Below are 24,405 nucleotides of genomic sequence, written 5' to 3' on the forward strand. Positions count from 1 at the left end.
ATCTATTAACCAATTTTGAAAGTTCTTTTTTGTTCAAAAGACTATACCTACTTTCAGATTGGTCCCATTTCATCCCATTTCTTTGAAAATCAGTTTAGTAATTTTGTGTTAATATCAAAATAACTGATTTCTATTTTTATGTAAAAAAGTATTACTTTTCTCTTGAGGTACATTACCCTGAAATCAGTAAAACAATGTATTGTCTGGTCATACCCGGATGGCATTCTTGAGCGTCTCCGCCTCCTGGCGCAGGCTGTCCAGCTCGTTCATGGTGCGCGGCTCAAGGGGCTCGTCCTTCCGCTAGTTCCGCCTCTACGGTACGCTCACTGCGCCGCACCGACCTGCACAATACAACAATACATCATCATCATCATCAACCCACATTTGGCTCACTGCTGAGCTCGAGTCTCCTCTCAGAATGAGAGGGGTTAGGCCAATAGTGTTACGAGGGCCTACGAGTTCCATCTAACAAACTATAAATATACTAAACTATCTATATGTTATTATAAACATTGTCTGTTATTTGCTGATAATAATTCTTCAATGTCATGATTACAGTTTTTCGTTTATAAGATACTGATTTGACTAAACCTAAAGATTCTATCTTTAGCTTTATTATTTAAACTCAGATTAAAGTAAACTATTTACATTTTATAATTAATTTAAATATTATAATGATATTAATTTCATAATGTTAGACTAAGCCGTAAAACTGTTTAATTAAAAAGTAGTTGTAAGATACAGAAACCATTTTGAATTGTAAAACTGTTTGAGTCATAGTCGGTAATTATTTTGTCGTCTGGTAGTCAGTCGAGCGCGATCTTTGTTGGTGATAATACACTTTGTTGGAACTATACGAAGATTTTCATTGCTGAATACACATTCCTGACGTCACGCTGCCCGTCTCAGTAATATTTCAGAAGTGGTATGCAAATGGACTCAATTCTCGGACCATACAATAAGGGACACGGAAAAAGAAGGCGAAGCCATACTGATGTATCGACCGACGAAGAAGTACCTACCCGACGAAAATTAACATTTTTTTTTACACCCTGAAGAAATATATTTGCCGAAGAAACGAAGAGTTAACCACCTGGAGGCCGATATTTTACCTAAATTTGACCCAGAGAAGAAAAATACGAACGTGATGGGCTGGTTTAATAAAATTTACCAGCTGGGTGATATGTGTACATGGAAGGAAAGAGATCGCATTTTCGTCATGCAAGTTCATCTCCGCGGCGTTGCCGGTCACGAAGCCCGAGATTGCCGCCGCTGTGAAGTCTGCCTCCGCGTTTGCCACAAGGCTGCCACTTGCTGGTTTGCTGCCGGCGCTGCTGGGAGTACGGTGTCCGGAGAGGAGCACTCTGCGTAAACTCCACGAAACGTTACCCGGATTTTATAACTGATCGTGGCGTATCATTCACAAGTAGGTATTTTATGGAGTTCGTAACTGAAAAACAAATAAAACAAATGAACAAGTTGAAACAAACCAACCAACCAACAGAAAGTCAAAAGTACTAATGAACTAAATACTACAACAGAAAGCGAATGCATCTGGGATGAAAAATTAGCTGATGTCATTTGGGGTATTATTAATTCCCCACACGCAGTAACTGGATTTTAGTTTAATGTTTGTACATACTAATACTCTTTTAACTACCTACCCTACTACTACTAATAGTGAACACCCAAATTCAATTGATCAGCTAAAATATCGTACAGACAGCAAGCTAAACACTTATCGATTGCCACATGACTATTATGAAAATCGCTACGATAAATAAACATAAAAGTTGTAAAAAATACAAGGTAGGATTATAGGAATAAGAATAGGATTTAGTGCTGTGGAAATGCTATCTAATGATCACAAAACGCGAGTTACTAAAAAGATAGGAAGTTAAATACATGAAACCTTATAAAGTATCTAAGGCTAACCACTCTTTTACGATTATACTATTACGATTAATAGCATAAAAGGTATTAAACGATTTAAAAAATGTAATGCCATCGTTCCTAGAGATGCTTTTGCGACCAATGATATTAAATACTGTTAGATGTGTTACTAGCACATGAAAAATGAGGCGCTCAAAAGAGGAAATTTATAGTCAACTAGATGTTAGTTGTGGTCAACAACGAACGTTATTTAAAGAAATAATACCTAAATATCGTCTACAATGACTAGTAGTGTGTTCAGAAAGTGTAAAAACGATATATTCGTAAATATATAATGGAATTAAAGACAATATTGTGCATGTGTGCGCTCAGTGTTGTAGCCTATTATTCGGTTCTCTTTTACAGTGCAGTATCTGTGTGACTATGATATAATATTTAGAAAACATAACTAAATCTGTGTGTCTACAGTGCAGTATCTGTGTGACTATGATATAATATTTAAAAAACATAACTAAATCTGTGTGACTCTAAAATATAATAGCAGCAGCACCTTAGACAAGACCATAAGACCTGCAACCTTAAAATATATTACCTAGGAAATGAAACTAATCTGTGACTTCTAAATAGAACATTTAATAACTAAGCTAGATCTAGGGATGAATAAAAATTAAAGTATAGCCAGGCTCTAATAAAAAAATGTAACTTAGTCGGTGCATAATTTTGAAGATTCCAGTAGTAGCCACCTACATAGTTTTTTTTTTATTTACAAAAGAACATTTACGGTTCTGTTTATTTTACGTTTTTCAGACGCAGAAGAACCCTGATGCGTTGCCAGATCGCCGTGGGACACGGCTAATGCAGGATGGCCGAGTGTTACGAGGGCCTACGAGTTCCATCTAACAAACTATAAATATACTAAACTATCTATATGTTATTATAAACATTGTCTGTTATTTGCTGATAATAATTCTTCAATGTCATGATTACAGTTTTTCGTTTATAAGATACTGATTTGACTAAACCTAAAGATTCTATCTTTAGCTTTATTATTTAAACTCAGATTAAAGTAAACTATTTACATTTTATAATTAATTTAAATATTATAATGATATTAATTTCATAATGTTAGACTAAGCCGTAAAACTGTTTAATTAAAAAGTAGTTGTAAGATACAGAAACCATTTTGAATTGTAAAACTGTTTGAGTCATAGTCGGTAATTATTTTGTCGTCTGGTAGTCAGTCGAGCGCGATCTTTGTTGGTGATAATACACTTTGTTGGAACTATACGAAGATTTTCATTGCTGAATACACATTCCTGACGTCACGCTGCCCGTCTCAGTAATAATAGTCCACCGCGCTGGCCCAATGCGGATTGGCAGACTTCACACACGCAGAGAATTAAGAAAATTCCACTGGTATGCAGGTTTCTAAACGATGTTTTTCCTTCACCGTTTGAGATATATAATTTGAGATATATAAGTGATATTTAATTTCTTAAAACGCACACACAACTAAAAAGTTGGAGGTGTATAATAATAATATAAGTGCCCCGGACCGGATTCGAATCTACGCCCTCCGAAATCGGAGGCAGAGGTAATACATATATACATACTTCTAAGTTAAACTGCCTCAGTGTTTAGCATATGTGGCTTTGGATCGCGGCGTCTGGCAGTGGAATTCACAAACGTTGCAGGGGCACCCCCAGGGCACCATTTACCCGCTGAGTGTCGAGTTCTAAAACGTATAGAGTTTAAATTCGACACTAAGCGGGTGAACGAACCCCCACAACGTCTATGAATTCCACTGTGAGTCGTGCTATGTATGACATTCGGAGATTTTGTTTCTCCTATGAATGCACAATCAGTACCAAATATGAAAAACAGGCCATAGGTACAGATATAAAATAGAGTGGAATACACAGAATAACTCTAGTATTTACTAATATTATAAACAGGTAAAGTTTGTGGTACTGTAAAACTATGGATATACTGAACCGGTTTTGAAAATTCTTTTACCACCTGAAAGCCACGTATCATAATCGCAAACGAACAGATAACACAACAATTATAATTATATTATTTACTAAGTTTAGTTATTTCTTTTATTTCTTGGTCGTAGAAAAAGTATTGTATGCCACTGCACGTAATTAGCGATTGTAACACTCGTGCTGTCTACTGTGCACAAAAATCATTCGTGCTACAGTGGTCCCAATAATGTTATTGGGACCACTGTAAAAACTTCATAAAATTATGACAGTGGCATAAATGACTATTGTGGTAATTTAAAAAGTATAACCAACGAACAATTGCAAACGACAACACAGTAGTTGCGTTCTGACGTCACACAAGTTTCCCTTGCCATACAATCGCCTCGCAGCCTCCCATACATGGAACAATGGAATATTTACGTGTATTGGCGCCACGCAATCAATATTTAAACTTTAAACCATAGATAATAACACACGTTTTTCTTATTTGTAACCCCAGCCATTTTTTTTCTCTAAAGTACCAATTTGGTACTTTACAATAGACTTATGTGACCAATTAGTAATTTAACTTTAACCTAGGCTAAACTTATAATATATTATTATTATACTAAGATAATGTCCAATAACTTAGTGTTTACGTGATAGTGAAGTCTTTGTTCATGAGCAAGAGACGAGAGGGGGGGGGGGGGGGGAGAGGGAGAGAGAGAGAGAGAGAGAGAGAGAGAGAGAGAGAGAGAGAGAGAGAGAGAGAGAGAGAGAGAGAGAGAGAAAATTTCTTTCTATAGGAGGAAGGCTATAGGCTATTATTTATTCCCGTGTTCTTACGGAAACGGGAACCACGCGGGTGAAACCGCGCGGCGTCTACTAGTTTATAATATAAGTAGATTATCTATCATAGAGTCCGGAGAAATGTGGCGGTGCCCTTATGGAAACGGTGATTGTTTCCAGCAGTACCTAATATAGTTTTGTTTGGCATTGAGATATAATGAGTTATCATTATCCGGTGTTTTGTTTTGTTTAGCTTTTTAATTCATTCGTTAGTGATAATTAATATATTGCAATTTACACTGGCTTTGTGCGTATTAAGGGTTCGAACACACTATTCAAATAGAAGACATTCAAAGCCAGACTGGCTTTGAATGTTGCTGTAAAATGATGGTACAAATGAGTTTGTGTAAGTGAACTAAAGAAACGTAAGGTATTGTTAACACTTTCCCTGCGGCATACGCACACGCTGTGTTACGTAATTACCCGATGCGTATGCGGCATTACACACCATTAGTGTTTTTTAAGATGACTCGGTATTCCCATGTACATCGGACGGTGTATCGCGCCCAGCGTGTTTTATTTTGACGCTCCGCGAGTGCGGGCGGGAACGTACCACACGCCCGGCGTGTTTAACAATATAATTATCAACTAATGTAACAATCTATACTTATAATAGTATTGATTATGTACCTATACCTAATATTATGTATGTTTTGCTATAATGAAAAAATTGTGTACTATAATAAAAAACAGGGTTGCCATTGCGAACACATTATCATATGTGAGCTCGGAGGAATTACGAGTAATAAGATTTTTTCAAGGCCACCAACCGCCGCGCATTTGTATCTTCAACAGGGTGAAATAGGCGGCTCAATTATTTTCAATGTCAGTCAAAACATAAACAAACTAACTAGAATAAAATTTAAAATACGAATGTCTAAATTTTTTTCATTTATACCTCTACTCTAGCCATTAATACAAATAACAGTCTGTCTAGCGGCGGAGGTGAAAGATTTGCAAGAAATACATTTTGCAGGATTACAACAAACAAAATAATATCTGAAGTCTGCCAATCCGCATTGGGCCAACGTGGTGGACTATTGAAATAAACCATCTCATTCTGAGAGGAGACTCGAGCTCAGCAATGAGCCGAATATGGGTTGATAATGATGAGGTACCTACTATAGTAAGTATGTTTTACTTCAATAAAATACATATAGATAATATATCCCAACTTAGGGGTTTCCCCCCCCCCCCGTTTAGGGGGCAAATAAGTGAAATGGGATTTTTTTAGGGGTCTGAAATTTTTAGGGGTATTTTCAGGGACTTTTTGACTTTTTAATATTTTTAAATTGATGATAATTTTAATATATCTTTCTTGACCTAGCGACTTATAACGATATATAATACGTTATTCTACAACCACTCTGAGGCAACTGGCGGCAATTTTCATCGAATAAAAAAAAATGTTAAATTTATTAATTGTCAACATGTATGATTTCAAAAAATCTGAATCTTCAGATAAATACGTAATATTTTGTCTGTATTAAATAAGACTTTTGAAACATATTACAGCATATTATTTCTAAATTATTATGAATTTATATTTTTAGGGGGACAACTCAATAATTAAGGCGATTTTAGGGGTTTTTGACACAAACTTTAGGGATAAATATTTTGGACAGTTGGTAACACTGATCTCGTCCTTCATTTGTGGTCTGTGATCATTATCTTTTTAGCCGTTTGTGGTGATCGACTCTACACTTCAATTTTTACTCAGCGCTGTTTTTTAACATTATAAACATGTCGTAAGTACATTTTGATTTATTGATTATTTTCTTTTATATTGTTCTGTACAGTGTATGGAATACTTTAGAATGAACAAGTTTATTGAGTTCGACCTTGGATACATTTTCAAAGGTTTTGAATGAAGAACACGATCATTCATGTTCAATTACGTCAACCGTAATGGTGATTTTTTGCAGTGACTTGGGTTTTGGTTCAGCCTCTTCAGATGGTCCGGCATCCAATAGGTATTCCATCTGTCAATTAATGTTACTGTAGTCACCTCTTATTTTATGCCTATTGTTATCTTACCTAAACTTATCAACCGATAGACACCCACTGTTGGACATAGGCCTCTTGTATTGACCTGGAAGCACAAGTCTCGAGCCACTAACATCCAGCCTCTTGATATCCTCGGTCCATCTAGTAGGGGGTCGCCATTCCAGCATCTTGTGGGACTCTAACGTCCATTGACTCTTTTAACTATGTGGCCTATTGTTAAATAAATATTATGACTAATTTTCACTTTTCTTAGAAATACCCCCTCAACTTCTACGGCCGAGCCAACCCCTGACCCAGCTGGAGCTGACCCAGCTGGAGCTGACCCAGCTGGAGCTGACCCAGCTGGAGCTGACCCAGCTGACCCAGCTGGAGCTGACCCAGCAGAAGCTGCTGTCGATGCTGACCAGCCCCCACCAGAGACACCACCCGAGAGTCCTCAATCGGGTAATTTTTTTTCATTTTTATTATTTATTTTTTTATGCTATTGAGGCCCAAGTTGTGATAAAGTATCACGTACCAAGTGTTTTGAACAAAACAAAACATATACGCAAACATACTGAGTAAATATTATTTTGTTACAGGTCATGGGACTGCGTCGGCTTCAACTGTATCAGTGGCCTCGGATTTGGGGGACCCCAACTCCTTGGAGTCCTCGGGGTATGACTCCTGGGAGTCGTTGGGGTCCCTCAGCTCCGAGTGGGAGTGGGAGTGGGATGAAGACTTTTTTGAATATTAAATCAAAAATGTTGAATTAATATTCAAAAATTCTTTATCCCACTCCCAATTTTATATTTTTTGTTTCATTTATATATTTTTTTTTATTATTTTTATACATACATGTATATAATTTTTTTTATTATTTATTATTAGATATATATATATTTATATATATGTATATTTATATATAGTTTTATTATATCTGTAGATATAGTTTTGGAAGTATTTATTTTATTGTGACTACCCGTCTCACTCAATAATTATGTATAATATTTTTATATATTGATTTGTAATATTAAGCTACCTAAAAGAAATAATATAAGTCAAATAATATTAAAAATGTAAAAAGGCTGTTTTGAAGACTGAGATAGTTTATGCTCACAGTATTTCATAATTATTATGTTGATTTTGATATGTATAAAGAAAAGTCATGTTTATATTAGCCATGTTTAGTACAATATTAAAAATGTAAAGACTGTTTTGAAGACTGAGATAGTTAAATGCTTACAGTATTTCATAATTATTATGTTGATTTTGATATGTATAAAGAAAAGTCATGTTTATATTAGTCATGTTTAGTACAATATTAAAAATGTAAAGACTGTTTTGCTGTGATAGTTAAATGCTTACAGTATTTCATAATTATTATGTTGATTTTGATATGTATAAAGAAAAGTCATGTTTATATTAGTCATGTTTAGTACAATATTAAAAATGTAAAGACTGTTTTGCTGTGATAGTTAAATGCTTACAGTATTTCATAATTATTATGTTGATTTTGATATGTATAAAGAAAAGTCATGTTTATATTAGTCATGTTTAGTACAATATTAAAAATGTAAAGACTGTTTTGCTGTGATAGTTAAATGCTTACAGTATTTCATAATTATTATGTTGATTTTGATATATTTTGATATGTATAAAGAAAAGTCATGTTTATATTAGTCATGTTTAGTACAATATTAAAAATGTAAAGACTGTTTTGCTGTGATAGTTAAATGCTTACAGTATTTAGTAATTATTATGTTGATTTTGATATATTTTGATATGTATAAAGAAAAGTCATGTTTAGTACAATATTAAAAATGTAAAGACTGTTTTGAAGACTGAGATAGTTAAATGCTTACAGTATTTCATAATTATTATGTTGATTTTGATATATATAAAGAAAAGTCATGTTTATATTTAAATGTTATTTTTCTTATAAGAACAAGAAATTTATGTAATAAATACTTACAAAAATAACATTTGTTTTAATCAGTCTTATAACTTCGTTTATACGGTCGCCCGTCTGCACTGTCGGACGGCGTATCACGCACCGCGGTTTTTTTGACGCTCCGGGAGTGCGGGCGGCAACATACCACACGCACAGTGTGTTTAACAATATAATTATCAACTATTGAGTATGTACCTTTAACAGTAAGTATGTTTTACTATAATAAAACATACCTACTATTGAAATATTAAGTTTCTTTTTCTGATTGTGTAAGTAGTGCCGTATGGGACCTCAGCGGCGTCTCCAGGGGGGTTATATTAAAATATGTAACGTGACTCAAAATATTAAAAAAAATATTTTTTTAAACAATAAATGAATTTTCTTTCTAATTTATAATGACATTGTATACGTAGCTTAAAACAATAGGTACTTTTCTTAAGCTTTGCTTGTAAAATTTAGGAGAGTTATTTTAGAGGTAATGAGGTATAGTTATACTCTTTTATTTTGGTATACGGTAGGTGGGTTATATATGCAATTTAGTGATAATAAACAAAAACAACTATTTACTAGAGGAAACATATATATTACAAAAATATTTTACAATGATTAAAAATAGTAGATTGTTATACAAGGGGCTAAAAAGACCCATTATATACAAGGTATTTTTAGGGCCCGAGACGTAAGGCGAGTAACCGAGTTTATAATGGGTTTAGCCCCACGTGTTACACTCTGCTTTTCACTACGATTGCGAGAAAATAAAATAGTTTAGTACAATATTCAATGATTTATTTTAATTGAAAATTAAATGTACAAAGTCTGGAATTTTGGATAAGGGAGATGCTTTTACCCAGTAACATAATTTCCGACTATTGTAAAGATGAATAATGAGTATTTTTAGCCCCGCTGTGGAGTGGTAATATGACAGTGTTTTTGAGCAAGAGTAGTGAAAATATACTTTTTTTTTAAATAAATTACAAGTGAGAACAAATCATCAGCTGCAGTTTGTTACTACCACAATAACAAACAAAATAGATATAATATTATTTTTATTTATTTATTTATTTATTATTCTACAAAAAAACACATTTAGATTAAGCCTAACCATATTGCAACACAAACCACAGTTGGTTTTACTGTGCACTGGTTATTATTACATAATACAATATTTAAGAACTAAAATAATTAACAAACAAAAATCATTATCGGGTAGTTAAATAAATATTGTAAAAGTGTGAGTAAACCGCTGCTGCGACGCTACACAGGCTGTCCCAAAAAGTAATTCTTTAGTTTCCGCTTATGACGTTCGTGAGTATATTAGTATCTTTTAGAAGATTCTTTACCGTATCCGGAAAATCGTTAAAGGTTGTTATTATTATTATTTATTTTTCAACAAACAACACATTGAAATTAAGCCTAACCATAGTGCAACACAAACACAGTTAGTTTTACTGTGCACTGGTTATTATTGCATACAATAAATACAATATTTAGGAACAAACAGAACATTATTAACAAACAATGTTGGAACAATATATTCGAGCCTTCGCTTACCATACCCATTTATGAAGTTTGGTACATACAATTTAGATTTATTTGAACTTCTTAGTTGTTTATTTAATAAAAAGTTCAGATACCGTCTAGACCACTAGAACTAAAAATGTGAACTGATGCCAGTGCACAATTATGCAGTTTCACTTGTTTGATAGCGAGAAAGAACTCTATTGTTTTGAAAGGTGTACTAAAAAGCATGTCTGGATGACTGTTTTCAAATGCTAGACTTGTAGTTTTAGAAGTAATTGAGTTTTTAAATCACTCTTTTTACCTTTAGTTATTGGTCTAGAACACTAGAAGGTTTAAAGGATGGAGGAGGAGGGACAGGACAAAATTTACATCAAAACATGTTACAACATACTCGTACCATAAGGTGCATTCGGGTAATATTGAAAATTGGATAATTTCAATAATTATATCTTATGATTTTAAATATTTTAAAAATTGTATACAAAAACTAAAGAATGTTATGTATTGTTCTAAAAGGTGTACCGAAAAGCAATGTCTGGATGACTGTTTTCAAATGCAAAAATTGTAGTTTTAGAACTAATTGTGTTCTTAAATCGCTCTAATTTACCTTTAGTTATTGGTCTAGAACACTAGAAGGTTTTTTATACACATGAACACAAGTTTTTTTATAGGTAATTTGAAATTATGAAAAGCTTGTATTTGAGGATGTCAAAATTTTAATAATTATGTTGATTTTAAATATTTTAAAAACTGTATACAAAAACTAAAGAACTCTATCTATTGTTTTCAAAAGGTGCATCAAAAAGCATGTCTGGATGACTGTTTTCAAATGCAAACTTTTATTTTTAGAAGTAATTGAGTTTTTAAATCACTCTAATTTATCTTTAGTTATTGGTCTACAACACTAGAAGGTTTTTAATACCATGAGTGGATCTATAATATGATGGACCTGATTAATTTCCCATGGAATAAAGAATTATTCTGGGGGAAATAATCTCAGGTCCAACATGTTGTAAATCCACTCATGGTTGGTACCCGAATGCACCTGTGGTAGCAAGTTGTCCTCCCAGAAACTCGCGACATAGACACAACGGGCGTTCGTGGGAATGCCGCGAGCTTCCTTCCACATCTTTTTGATGTAAATTTTGCCCTTTGCCTGGGCCAAAAATGGGCACCGATCAAACCACTGGGCATGTTGGGCCCAGGGTTGGTCCCCCCTCTTCCACCCTTTTAAGCCCCCATCACAGTGGAAGCATAGAACTGCGTCCTCCTTTCCCGTATAAAAAAAGCCTGCCTCAGCAAGCTCCTCCGGCGTCTGGCGCATGTTTTGCGGCCAGCCTTCGAAGCTCCTGAGGCGGGCATTTTTATTTGCAAATTGACCATTTTTGGGCGGGAGCGCGACGGGCCGACCGATGTCGCGCTCGTCGCGCATCGCTGGCACGACCTCCCGCCGGCTTTCTTCGCGGTGCATCTGAAAACAATTAAATTAAATGAAAAATTAATAAAACCCGCCATTAACGCACCTACACTAGCTGACGCGAGAGACTAGCGTTTGTGAAAGTTCATGATCCGCGAACATTCATAAAAACTGAAAACAACACATTGTTTCGGAGTGAAACGTAGGTACATATTTTAAATTCATGATGAACTTCCGCAAAGTAACGCCTGCTTCTATCCAACAACACAACTTACAAATATTTACGTAATTAGTAAAAGTATCTTTAAATATGTATTTATCAAGTCAAATCCCATAACCCAAACAGGATAAAACATGTTTGTTTCAAACTGACAATTAGAATTTTACACTTACAAATACATCATGAGACATCTTGAATGTTTAAATTACTATTACTTTCTGCACTTATCTAAATTTAGAATAATGAATCATTACTTACTATTTATATAAATGGCGTCGTCCAACAGTTAAAAAAAAAATGATAGAGCAGCTCTCCTTATTTTTAATCAGCAAGTTGAAAAAATTTGCTTGTATTGCGCTTCAACGCACGACCGGAAAAAAATTTGCGCGGCGGACAGATACAAAACAGACGTCAGACACAGAGTAAATTACTACATTCGTACAATGACAATTGACAACTTAGACGTTTGTATGTTTTTTTTTTAATTTGTCCCCAACAACATTTCGGGGACAGGCAAAGATCGTTGACCATACAGCCTATATAACATTTTGTATCTTCAACATTCCTGTTAACGATACAAAATGTTATAACGGCGACCTAATTATTATCTTAAATGTCACTTTGAACTTAAATAAAATAGCTAACTAGGATAAAATTATAAATAAATGTTTACATTTTTTTTTATAAATACCTCTACTGTAGCCAATGTAGGTACTGTAGCGGCGGAGGTAAAAGATTTGCAAGAAATACGTGCAAGATTACAACAGACAAAATAATGTCGGCAAGTTAAATATTACAACAAAAACAAAATATTTAACAATAAAATGTTTATCGACATTGTACATGGAGCTTAGAACTTACCGCTGCGGTACCTACCAATAAATTGCTCAGTAATAAATGGCTATTTTTACCTATTTTTACTGGAAAAATAATGAGTATTACGCTATTGTTTCGTCGGTCAGTTTACCGACAAAGGACAGCGGCCGCCCCAAATGTGTTTGTAAAATCGGTTAGACCATAAATTCCCAAAGTGGTCCAGGTGGACGAGACGCGAGTGCGAGCGCCAACATACCACACGCAAGGTGTGTTTAACAATATAATTATCAACTATTGAATATGTAACAATATTGATTAGGTACCTGTAGTAAGTATGTTTTACTATAATAAAACATACTATTGAAACTAAAAATTGAAATATATAATAAGTATGTAACATGTAATTCACTTTATATACAGTGTAGACTCTAGCTTTACCTACAGTATATTTAGCTGTTTACAGCTACTTACACTGTAGGTAAAGACTGCATTTACAAAAAAAAATGCATATATTTTGCAAGATTTGCAAAAAATACAACAGACAAAAGATACGATTCCATCAAGCAAAAGAATGTCGGCAAGTTAAATAGTACAATAAAAACATAAATATTTGAAACAATAAATATATATAGACATTGTACACGGAGCTTAGAACTATAGGTAAACCTTACCGCTGCGGTACCTACCAATAAATTGCTCAGTAATAAATGGCTATTTTTACCTATTTTTACTGGAAAAATAATGAGTATTACGCTATTTTTTCGTCGGTCAGTTTACCGACAAAGGACAGCGGCCGCCCCAAATGTGTTTGTAAAATCGGTTAGACCATAGATTCCCAAAGTGGTCCAGGTGGACCCCCAGGGGCTACGGACGACTAAGCGGGGGTCTACGTTGACGTGACATAAAGATGGGGTTTCACGATCCGTAAGCGAAAATTTATCTGGTTTCATACCGAATGCGGAGTTTTCTAAATAAAATAATAGTGAATTGATTGCTTCCTGGCGCTGTGAGTAAATATCAAAAATTCAAGTTAGTGAAATAACTTTTTCGCTGCACAATTTTTGTCAACCACACACAATCTAATCACATTTTTGTCGAGTTTTTGGATATAAATTTAACAGGGGGTCCACCGTAACCAGTTAGACAATTAGAAAGTGATCTATAAGATATAAAAGTTTGGGAACCTCTGGGTTAGACGCTATCCTATAGCTTGGTGGGATTCTCCCACCAAGCAATAGGATAACCGGCCGATATATATATAGAGGAATACACAATCCGGTTTTCCATTTTACAATCAGTATTCAGTAGTGAAGTGAACGTCAAGCAAGCATCATGTCTTCAGACAACCTCTTTGATGAACTAGCCGAGATGTTTTCAGATACGTGAGTTAATTTTTTTATATTTTATTTATCTTCTATTATCTTCCTCTTTTTATTTGATTCATTAATATTATAAAGACGTTAAGATTGTGTTGTTGTAGGGGTAATAGAGATTACCCCTCTGGATCTACTGAACTTCCTGTATGTTAATAATATTTTAACAGATTTTTTCTTGTGTGCATTACGGAATTACGCAAAAATATGGATAAGTTTGTTTTGTTTTATTATGATTTTGCTGTCGAATATAGTATCGTCCGCGTAGATTCATTTTGAGTTATAAATGTCATAACCATATATAATTCTCTAAATATCTGACTAACCGACTTTTTTGTGGCTGCTATAGTTTTTGTTTTATGAAACGTGTAAAGTAAATATATGTCTACCCTTTGGATAGGTTCCAAATGGGTTAGGTTCGTAATGAGAGATAAAGATAATTGTTATATATTATACACTTATCGAAAATTTACATCGTCCGCGTAGAGCTGTTTTGAGTTATAAATGTCGTCCATATTTAATTCTCTAAATATCTGCCTACTTTTTTTGTGGCTGTTATAGTTTTTGTTATATGAAACGTGTAAAGTAAATATATGTCTATTCTTTGGATAAGTTCCAAATGGATTAGGTTCGTAATGACAGATAAAGATAATTGTTATATATATATATATACTTATCGAAAATTTACATCATCCACGTAGTGCCATTTTGAGTTATAAATGTCAATAAAATCCATATTTAATAGGGATGATGACAGTTTTATAAATAGTATATAAATTTAAGAGTATGCTAATAGTAAAGCAATTTTATAAAAGTAACAGGGTAACTGCGATCATTACTTTGAGCTACAGGGATTTAAAGGGTCAGATTTGAGGCGCTGCCGCGGATCCCTGAAAAACGCCCCATACAAAATGGTACGAACTTATGACGTCGTAGGCAATTAATGATCGTTAAATTTGTATGGGCGTTTAAACAAAATTACTAATATCTTTGTTATTTCTGCGTTTATGTTTATAGTTCATTTATTAAAAATGTCACATTTAATGTGAGGAAGCTAAAACTGTATGAATTTTCATCAAATTACGATAAAAGATTTTTAATAGATTTTGAAATTTTATAATCTTATTTATTTTGCAAATATCCAGTCAATCTTTGCTTTTTATGTATAAATTAGTTAACATTGACCTTATTTACCCGAATGTATAATAAAAATCTATATATTCATCATCCTCATTCTCTAAATATCTGACTAGTAAAGTTTTCGTATCTGTAGGGAGGAGTTCAGTGCTTCTTCGGCATCTTCATCCGAAGATGACGAAGAGCCGGCACCTGCCCAAGGCAGCAGCCACGCAGAGGCTGAAGAATGGACAGCAACGGGATCTCTGCAGACGTTCCCGTTCAGTGGTGTTGGCCATTTCAGCATTGGTCCAGCTGAGTCCCCTATAGATTTTTTCAATTTAATATTTAGCTCCACATTTATGTCCATGTTAGTATCAAGCGTAAACACTCATGGTTTACGCCTGATGTTAGAAAGTACAGGCCCCCATAGTAGGTCTTTAAAATGGAACAACACCAACGAAGACGAAATGCGTATTTTTTTGGCGTTACTTTTCCATATGGGCCATATATCAGTAAGTAGGCTCAATTATTATTGGAGTACAGATAAATTATTTAATTTGCCTTTTAAACTATTCATGTCCCGGGACCGATTTCTGTTAATACTTCGAAACCTAACTTTTTCCGATAGTAATTCATACAGTGACACTGACCCTAATAGATATTGCAAACCAATAATAGATTTTTTTAACTCACTTATGAAAACTTTAGTCAATCCACCAAAAAATTTAACAATTGACGAGAGTGTTGTACTGTGGCGAGGACGATTACGAATTAGACAATTTATTAAAGGCAAAAGGCATAAATATGGAGTTAAATTATATGTACTTACAGATACAAATGGCATAACGCAGAAAATGCATATGTATTGTGGATCAGATGATGCTTTACTTAAAGGCAAAGGCCATGCTGATAAAGTAGTAATGATGCTTATGGAAGATTACCTAAACACAGGGCGCTCTCTCTATACAGACAACTTTTATAATAGTGTGACACTAGCAGAAAAGTTGTTGCAACAACGTACATATTTAACAGGCACGCTTAGAGCTAATCGAGCAAGGAATCCAGGGATAACTAAGTCGAAGATCGCTAGAGGTACATTGCTTACTAGATATAATGCACGTGGTGTATGCGTCACCAATTATAGGGATAAAAGGAATGTACTGATGATTTCGACTGAACATCACTCTGATTTCGTTCAATCTAGTAACAGTCATGGTCAGGTTAAACTGAAACCAAAAGTTATAGTAGAATACAACAAATATATGAATGGTGTTGATCTAAAAGATCAAATGCTATCATATTATCAGTCATATAAGAAGTCAACCAGATGGTATAAAAAAATAGTAATACACGTAATGCAAGTTATGCTCCTGAACTGTTTCAAGATGTTCAATGAACAAAAGAAACGGTCAGGTGACAATAGTAGATCCATGTCATTTTTCGATTTCCGGCTAAATGTAGTAAAAATGTTATTAAAAAAGTTTGACACACCGACTGACAGACTAACTGAGACTGAGGTATCCAATAGACCTTCTACTTCGTCATCGCAACGCGTCCATACAATAGCTTACTTGCCTAAAAATGATAAAAACAAAACCAAAAGAAAAGACTGTGCGCACTGCTTAAAAAAGCGAAAAGTTCGCAAAGCAACGTTATTTTATTGTCCCTTATGCATTAAAAAACCTGGGTTATGTATACCTTGCTTTGGTGAATTTCACAGGTATTAAATTTTTCTTGCCAACATGGCATTATACTTTCAATATTTTTTTTGCACAATTCCACAATAAAGGAACTCTTTTGGTTCAGTTGTAGTTGCCTATTTTTTATTGCTTTGCTTTGCGTGTAATATTATTTGAGAATCAGAATAAGCAGTTGTTTTTTTTTTATATTAATTTTGTGTAAAGCATTTTCTAAATTATATCAATGTATATGTCACACAGAAACCACTGAATCGATAAACACAGAAGGGTTGTGCAGTGTGATACGGATACTATTTTATAAGCATCTCATATGAGTTCTCCTTTATGTCTTTGTATTATATATATTATTTTATTTATTGCATGCTAACTGTAAATCTTTTTCCTATTTCACTGCATGCATTTTATTTCTAATTTTACCTAGTTGATTACATAATTTTAATGCATGCAAACTCATTTAGATTGTTTTGGATCTGATCTATTTTGAATTTATGCCCAAGCATAACTTGGAGATGGATTCATTTTAATTTATCGTTTTTATTCATTATTAATTTTGCTGGATAGTGGTGGAGATTTGCATAGTCAGGAAGACGGCAATCACAGGAAGGCGCGGAGGTGGGGCGCATTTCACCCCTTTGGGGTCCACATTGTTAGGGTTCCTTAGACCCATAGTGACAGTCACAAACCGTCTAGGTGGAAAGGACTCATCAATACAAATAATCAAACCCAATCATAAGGTAGCAACCGTTGAAGAGACGATGGAATCGTCTGTGTTTCAGCTTCATCGTCAGATCGACTCCAGACCTTCATCAAATTGTAGTGATTTAAAGTGCTTTATGAAAATATTAACAAACGCTATAGTCGCGCTTACGATTTTTGAAAGTTCATCTAGATTTCTCAAAGATCCCATGAAAAAATGGGACCACCTCGGTAATAATACCCATGCAAACCAAAAAAAAATATTCAAATCGGTCATACATACAACAGTTACATACATAAAAAAACATTTTTTGATTTTGATTTTTTGACCTGATTTTGTGAAGTCTGTTAAAAAAAATGTCGGCAAGTTAGATATTACAACAATTGAAAAAAAAATAACAAAACAAACAAAAAATAACAAACTAAAAAAAAATATTTGAAACAAATGTATTTTCTTTCTAATTCCTATTGACTTTGTACACGGAGCATAAAAAATAGGTAAACCATACCGCTTCTGTACCTACCAATAAATTGCTCAGTAATAAATTGTTATTGTTTACCTATTTATTACGCTATTGTTTTTTTTACACATTAGTTCCCGCCAGTTTACCGACAAAAGGGCGGCAGCCGTCCGGGCTATGCCTTCAAATTGCCCCGTCGTAATATTACAACAAATATTTTTTCGTAATAATATGTTATATAATAGTTGGTGGCCTTGAAAATTCTCTGAAATGTTATATCCATGCTTTAATTTACGCAGTTAGTTACGATAGAACTTGAAGCCGCCACAAAAAATACATGAAAAATAAATGAATCTAATGTCAATGTCAATTGAAAAATTTTATCATCTGTTGTGCCGTTTGCGATCTTTTCTTTCCCTGTCGGTGTCAACGACGACGAGCGTCTGCGCAAATTTTGCAATGAGGTAAGTACATGTTTTATTGATTAATTCTTTTATCCATTTGACTCCTAAATGGACGACTTCTCGTAACGGACGACAATACGCGTAATACAATACGCGACCGGTTGCGGTGCGGTCGCGTATCGTATGCGTTCGTATCCGTTACGCGACATGTAAAAAAATAAAACGCAATAAACGCAGAGCACACATTATCGCAGAGCACACATTATCATACTCTGCGCGATAGAGGAATATAAAGATTTTTTAAATCGGTTCAGTTATTAAACTGTGATGAATGTCATAAAATGTTTTATTTTTTCAGTGAAGCATCGCAACAGAGGACCACCACCCCGGTGGGGCAGAAACGCCCCGGATCCCCGGGGGATCAATCCAAGCCTTCAGGCCAAAAGGCCAAAAGGCCAAAAAGGTATTCCATCTGTCAATTACTGATTCTGTAGTCACCTTCTATGCCTATCAATTAATAAACATTATGACTAATTTTCACTTTTTATCATGGAAGGACATCTGTAGACCGGGAGCCGGAGCCGACTCCCTCAACTTCCGCAGCTGCTGATGCTGCTGATGCGGCAGAGGCTGCTGCGGCAGCTTTACAAGCAGGTACTTTTTTTATTGAAAGAATATTTGCACTGTGATATTTGCACATCTAGACTGTGATAGGAGTGGGTATGAGAACCATCTCTAGGTGTTGAGTTTAGCCTCTGTACCACTGAGCTATTGAGGCTCAAGTTGTGAAAAATTATCATACCATTTTGTGTTTTGAAGTCTTAAAATAAACATACCCAGAAAATAATGTTATCTCTATTGTGTTTTGTTACAGAGCTATGGCTGTCAAGCCCTGAGGGGAGTCCGGCGCCCTCTACCGTTGCAATGGGCTCATCACCAAGGTCCCATGACCTTGTTGATGAGCCCAATAATGACTGGGGGGTCATGGATAACTCCGAAGAGGAGTGGGATGGGGGCCCCGAATATTTTTTTTAAATATTTTATATATTAATACTTAGTTTATCTTGGGGTTTTTGTTTTTTCAAGTATTTTATTATTTATTTTTTATTTTTATTTAGTATAAATTATCAATAATATATATTCTTTAATTATTTATATTTATATTGTACTTATATTTATTTATATTTTTTTATGTTTGTGTAAATTTTATTTTTATTATTTTTTCTCGGGGGTTTTGTTTTTTTTATTTATTTTTTATTTGGATGTACTACAGCCTATTGTTGTAATATTTTAGTAATAGCTGGTAATGACTAACTGAAAATGTGTACTTACCTACTTTTAAAATTACTTTATAATGTTTGACTATAATATAAGTTAACTTGTACTATTTAATTGAACTTTAATAAATATTATTCTCAGTCGTACATTTTATATTTATGTAATAAATTTTTTTTGTGAATAATTTTTAATAACAGAATAGTTTAAGTAAAAAATAATTAATTTATATAAATATTACAGTACCTGGAATTAGATGTGATTATTTTTATTGAACTGCACTATACAATAATTGTATAGTTAGTTTTAGATAAGTTAGTAAAATGGTGGTAAAGAAAAAAAAACCTTGGCTGAGTTTGTTGTGGGCTCTTCTCGGGCCAACCCTCCTAACGTCAGTTTAATTTTTTTTAATTTACTTACCACCAATGTATCATGACATAACTTGACATTTCAGAACTGCTTATTTACTTGAAATAAACGAATTTTAAATTTTGCAACCTCGATTTGACTTTTTTTTTTCCGTAGAAATACGGGATAAAATGTGCCTCCGTTACTCGCAGATAATGTAGCTTTCCACTAATGAAAGAATTTTTAAAATTGGTCCAGTTCTTTGGGAGCCTATTCGTAATTTACAAGCAAAAACCAAATGTTTAGAAAACAAACATTGTTAAATTTATTTTGTATTTATTTATACTTTTTTAAATTTCTAAAATGATTGTAAAATACAATTATACAATAATAACATTGATTCAGAACTTAATTTGCAATAGACAAGCTTCTTAGGTGTAATAATAAAATCACTAAATACTTATAAAATTAAATATATATTATTTATAACACAAAAAATAATAATATAACATATAATATAACATAAAATATACCTACCTCTAGCTAGACACGCTGCGTGTGTGTGATAGCAGTCTTAGACCAGGCCAGCGCGTGAACACGCGACGCGCGTTTTTAGCAGAACGTACAAGGTTTTTGCTTTGTCGTGACAACAGTGCGAAAAACACAACTGTTGTGTTGGGCTTAGCATGGTAGGGATTTTTTTTTGCATTGTTAGACCAGCAGGGAAAGTGTTAAATAATTTCAAGTCATAGAGCTTGGAAGCATGAGACATCGAAACCAGTTTTCTAAAAAGCCGTTGCTTGACAACCACTTATAGATCAATTGATTAAACATATAGGTATCTTCTTTGCTAGTCCAACATTCGTTTCACACCAACACGCCTATATGTATTTGACGGATTTACAAGACGAAAGTCCTGGGTTCGGTCCCCGGCTGGGCCGATTGGTCCCGGTCTGGCTGGTGGGAGGCTTCGGCCGTGGCTAGTTACCACCCTACCGGCAAGCGATTTAGCGTTCCGGTACAATGTCGTGTAGACATCGAAAAGGGTGTGTATTTACTACTCCTAACTTAACTAATCTTAGATTGCATCATCACTTACCATCAGGTGAGATTGTAGTAAAGGGCTAACTTGTGAAGAATAAAAAAAAATACACTCAGAGGGAAAATTATCCGCCCACTTACATATACTCGCGTCATAATAAAGTGGGCGGATAATTGTGACTCTGAGTATATATACTGGGACATGAATCTGGGAGCTAGTAAGTCGGTCAAAAACAAAAGAGATAGCTATGACATCATATCATCCACGTGCCTCATAAAGCACTTAGTAATGTGCACCTTTCTAGACTAGACTACACATTGTCTACACTCTAGACCTGACTTCTATTACCGACAGGCATTGTTCTATTGTCTATCTATCGCCTACTTACAAGATATTATTAACACATTTTAAAAGACGAGAAGATTTAGCCGTCATTCGCACGAGAGGTTTTTTAACGGACGTTTAACAAGCGTTCAAATATAGTATCTTCATACTATATTTGAACGCTTGTTAAACGTCCGTTAAATAAAGGTCTATTTCTAAAACCTAAAACCCAAAATTGAAAATGAAACACTGCTCGAAAAAAATCGTCGTGTTTTAAAAACGCTGTCTTCTATACTAATATTATAAAGAGGTAAAGTTTGTAAGTTTGTCACATTTTTTAAATGGGGTAATCTTCGGAACTACTGGTCCGATTTTAAAAATTCTTTCACCAGTAGAATGCTACATTATCGGGGAGTGCTATAGGCTATTTTATATTGGTATCATATATATTAGCCGAGTTATCACAGTTTTTGTCATACAGGTCGGACTGAAAATCCTCTTAAACAGACTTATTCGCATGCGCTGCCTTAACTATTGTGTAAAATTGAAATTAATGTATGGAGGCTTTATGTATCTTTAAAAGTTTTACAAAAAAGTCCGCGACACCATATATCTATCTTCTATATATTAGCAGATATAGTACCTTTTGTGTTTTAAAATTATTAATTTTATATACTTAGGTTTACGTCATTATTTGTACAACTAAACTTTAATCCTTATTAAAATAAATTATTTAATAATCACAAGGATATTATGGAGATAAGATTTGCCCTTTACAGTATGTTAATTACTTAAATAGTTTCGGAGATAATACAAAATTTCTAAAAGACGCAGAAATTCCGCTATATGACGCCCGGCGCTTTCATTTACGTAGTTCCCGTTCCCGTGTGAATATGGGGATCAAACATAGCCTATGACACTCGCAAATAACGTAGCTTTCTACTGGTAAAACAATTTTCCAAATCGGTCCAGTAGATCCAGAGATTACCTCCTACAACCACACGAACTTTACCTCTTTATATTATTAGCATAGAAGTCTCTATTTCTCTTGGTCATACCACCACTCTCGAAGGACTGGACCGATTTTGCTTAGGGTAGGAGTAAGATAGAGAAGTTACAGGATAGGGTAGGGTACGGGTAGATAAGCGTAGGGGTAGTGTAGGGGTAGGGTAGGTTTAGGGCCGGGTTTAGGGTAGTGGTAGGGTAGGGGTAGAGGTAGGGTAGTGGTACGGGTAGGATAGGGAAGTGGTAGGGTAGGGGTAGGATAGGCGTGAGATAGGGGTACGGGTGGGATAGGGGTAGGAAAGGGATAGGGTACGGGGAGGGTAGGGGTAGGATGGGGGTAGGGGTAGGGTGGGGGTAGGGTGTAGGTAAGGTAGTGGTAGGTTTGGGGTAGGGTAGGGGTAGGGTGGGGGTAGGTTAGGGTAGGGTAGGGGTAGGGTAGGTTAGGGGTAGGGTAGATGTAGGGGTTGGGTAGGGTAGGGTTGGGGTAGTGGTAGGGTAGGGTTGGGGTAGTGGTAGGGTAGGGTAGGGGTAGGGTAGGGGTAGGGTAGGGGTAGTAGTAAAGTTGACATCGAAATTTACGCGGACGAAGTCGCGGGCGTCCGCTAGTATGAATATATACTTGGTAATGCATTTGTTGTAGTTGAACGCTTTTTTAACGTCCGTTAAAAAAGCTCTCGTGCGAATGAGGGCACAGCATTAACTTTATAAAGGAAATGAGTCATAATCACACCACACTATCACTCTAATATTATAAAGCTGAGCAAGCTACTGAAGCGATTTGGCTGAAATTTGGAATGGAAATAGATTTTACTCTGGATTAACACACATGCTACTTTCATCCCGGAAAAATCCATGGTTCCCGAGGGATTTGTGAAAGCGTCCGCTAGTCCGTAATATAGATCCCTATGTCAGTCAGTCACCTTTGAGTTATATATATTTAGATGTATAATTATACACTACTTTTTAAAGTTCCTAAACACAACTCGACATTGTATACGAGTATAATTTAATTAGGTATTATTTGTTTAAATAACTTTCGTTGATTACTATTTAATGAAAAATGACACAATAAAATGCAATCAACTAGTTGCTTTTGTTCGAATCAGCTTTGAAAGCGCTAGTGACATATCTCTATTATAAAATCTTTGGCGATATCAGGTGTTTTTGGATTAACAGAAATTTATATGACAGCAGAACGTTTCCTAGGTAGCCCAGTTTATTATAAAAACACCGAAAGAAATCCTTCCGCAATATTCATATTTAAATTTATGGGACTGCATAGTAACATTTTCACTTCCTTGCGATGAAGACATAAAACCAAAAAAATAATTAAAAAAAAAAAGCAAAATAAAACATATAGGAAACAATGTTCAGCATTCCACCATACAATTACCAATACCAATGGAATATTTATAGAAAATAAGCCTGCTATAGCCAGACGCACCTTTATTAAGCTACTAGTAGACGCCGCGCGGTTTCCAAGCGTGGTTACCGTTCCCGTAAGTATACGGGTATAAAATATAGCCTATAACCTTCCTCGATAAATTGGTTATCTGACAATGAAAGAATTTTTCAAATCGGACCAGTAGTTCCTGAGATTAGCGCGTTTAAACAAACAAACTCTTCAGCTTTATAATATTAGTATAGAAATATAGATTGCATAGCTTTAATCGGGGGCTTTGAGGGCAGCGACTGAGTCAAGAAATTCCGTAACGAAAATACACCTAACACCCAAGCCGTGCATCAAGTTTTTCACATATCGCCGTTATCATATCGACCCAACTGGACAAATAGTGTGAATCTAAGGGGCATAACTTATTAAACCAGAGTTCGATTCCAGCTCAACATAACATTTCTTTTTTTTCATTTATTTATTATTTTCTAAATTAAAAAAAAATACTGCATAAATAATTATAATTGCATAAGTTGATAAAAAATGCTTTGCACTATTTTTTTATTATCCTTTGACTGCGATATCACATGATGTTAAGTGATATAACATTTTAAAAATTCTTTTACCACTAGAAAGCCACAT

The 24,405-nt window shown here is 34.7% G+C and overlaps 4 protein-coding genes across 5 annotated transcripts in view; 2 read left to right on the top strand and 2 right to left on the bottom strand.

The window, feature by feature from the left end:
- Window positions 1-24,405, bottom strand: part of LOC112051399 (guanine nucleotide-binding protein G(I)/G(S)/G(T) subunit beta-1) — a 49,870-nt gene that overhangs the window by 16,701 nt on the left and 8,764 nt on the right. Inside the window, exon 2 of the mRNA XM_024090022.2 lies at window positions 214-341. Within this exon, the coding sequence (XP_023945790.1) occupies window positions 214-270 (57 nt within the window). The 5' untranslated portion in view covers window positions 271-341. The remainder of the gene's footprint in view (window positions 1-213; window positions 342-24,405) is intronic.
- On the top strand, window positions 5,071-8,678 carry LOC128199490 (opioid growth factor receptor-like). 2 transcript variants are annotated; one of them, XM_052889413.1, is made up of 3 exons: window positions 5,071-6,457; window positions 6,970-7,160; window positions 7,298-8,678. In XM_052889413.1, the coding sequence occupies exons 1-3, from the start codon at window positions 6,453-6,455 to the stop codon at window positions 7,450-7,452; spliced, it is 351 nt and encodes a 116-aa protein (XP_052745373.1). In that variant the 5' UTR covers window positions 5,071-6,452; the 3' UTR covers window positions 7,453-8,678. The 2 variants fall into 2 exon arrangements, with proteins under 2 accessions (XP_052745373.1, XP_052745372.1); XM_052889412.1 differs by lacking the exon at window positions 5,071-6,457 and adding an exon at window positions 6,493-6,682.
- LOC112057026 (baculoviral IAP repeat-containing protein 7-B-like) lies at window positions 9,212-12,085 on the bottom strand. Its single transcript, XM_024097516.2, has 2 exons — window positions 11,981-12,085; window positions 9,212-11,641 (listed from the first exon to the last, which is right to left on the bottom strand). The coding sequence occupies exons 1-2, from the start codon at window positions 11,996-11,998 to the stop codon at window positions 11,147-11,149; spliced, it is 513 nt and encodes a 170-aa protein (XP_023953284.2). The 5' UTR covers window positions 11,999-12,085; the 3' UTR covers window positions 9,212-11,146.
- LOC112057025 (piggyBac transposable element-derived protein 4-like) lies at window positions 13,615-20,247 on the top strand. Its single transcript, XM_052889410.1, has 4 exons — window positions 13,615-14,005; window positions 15,270-18,839; window positions 18,933-19,030; window positions 19,251-20,247. Exons 1-2 carry the CDS (start codon window positions 13,956-13,958, stop codon window positions 16,840-16,842), a joined length of 1,623 nt encoding a protein of 540 aa, XP_052745370.1. The 5' UTR covers window positions 13,615-13,955; the 3' UTR covers window positions 16,843-18,839; window positions 18,933-19,030; window positions 19,251-20,247.

This window comes from Bicyclus anynana, chromosome 25 (genome assembly GCF_947172395.1).
Source record: "Bicyclus anynana chromosome 25, ilBicAnyn1.1, whole genome shotgun sequence".
Taxonomy (NCBI): Eukaryota; Metazoa; Arthropoda; class Insecta; order Lepidoptera; family Nymphalidae; genus Bicyclus; species Bicyclus anynana.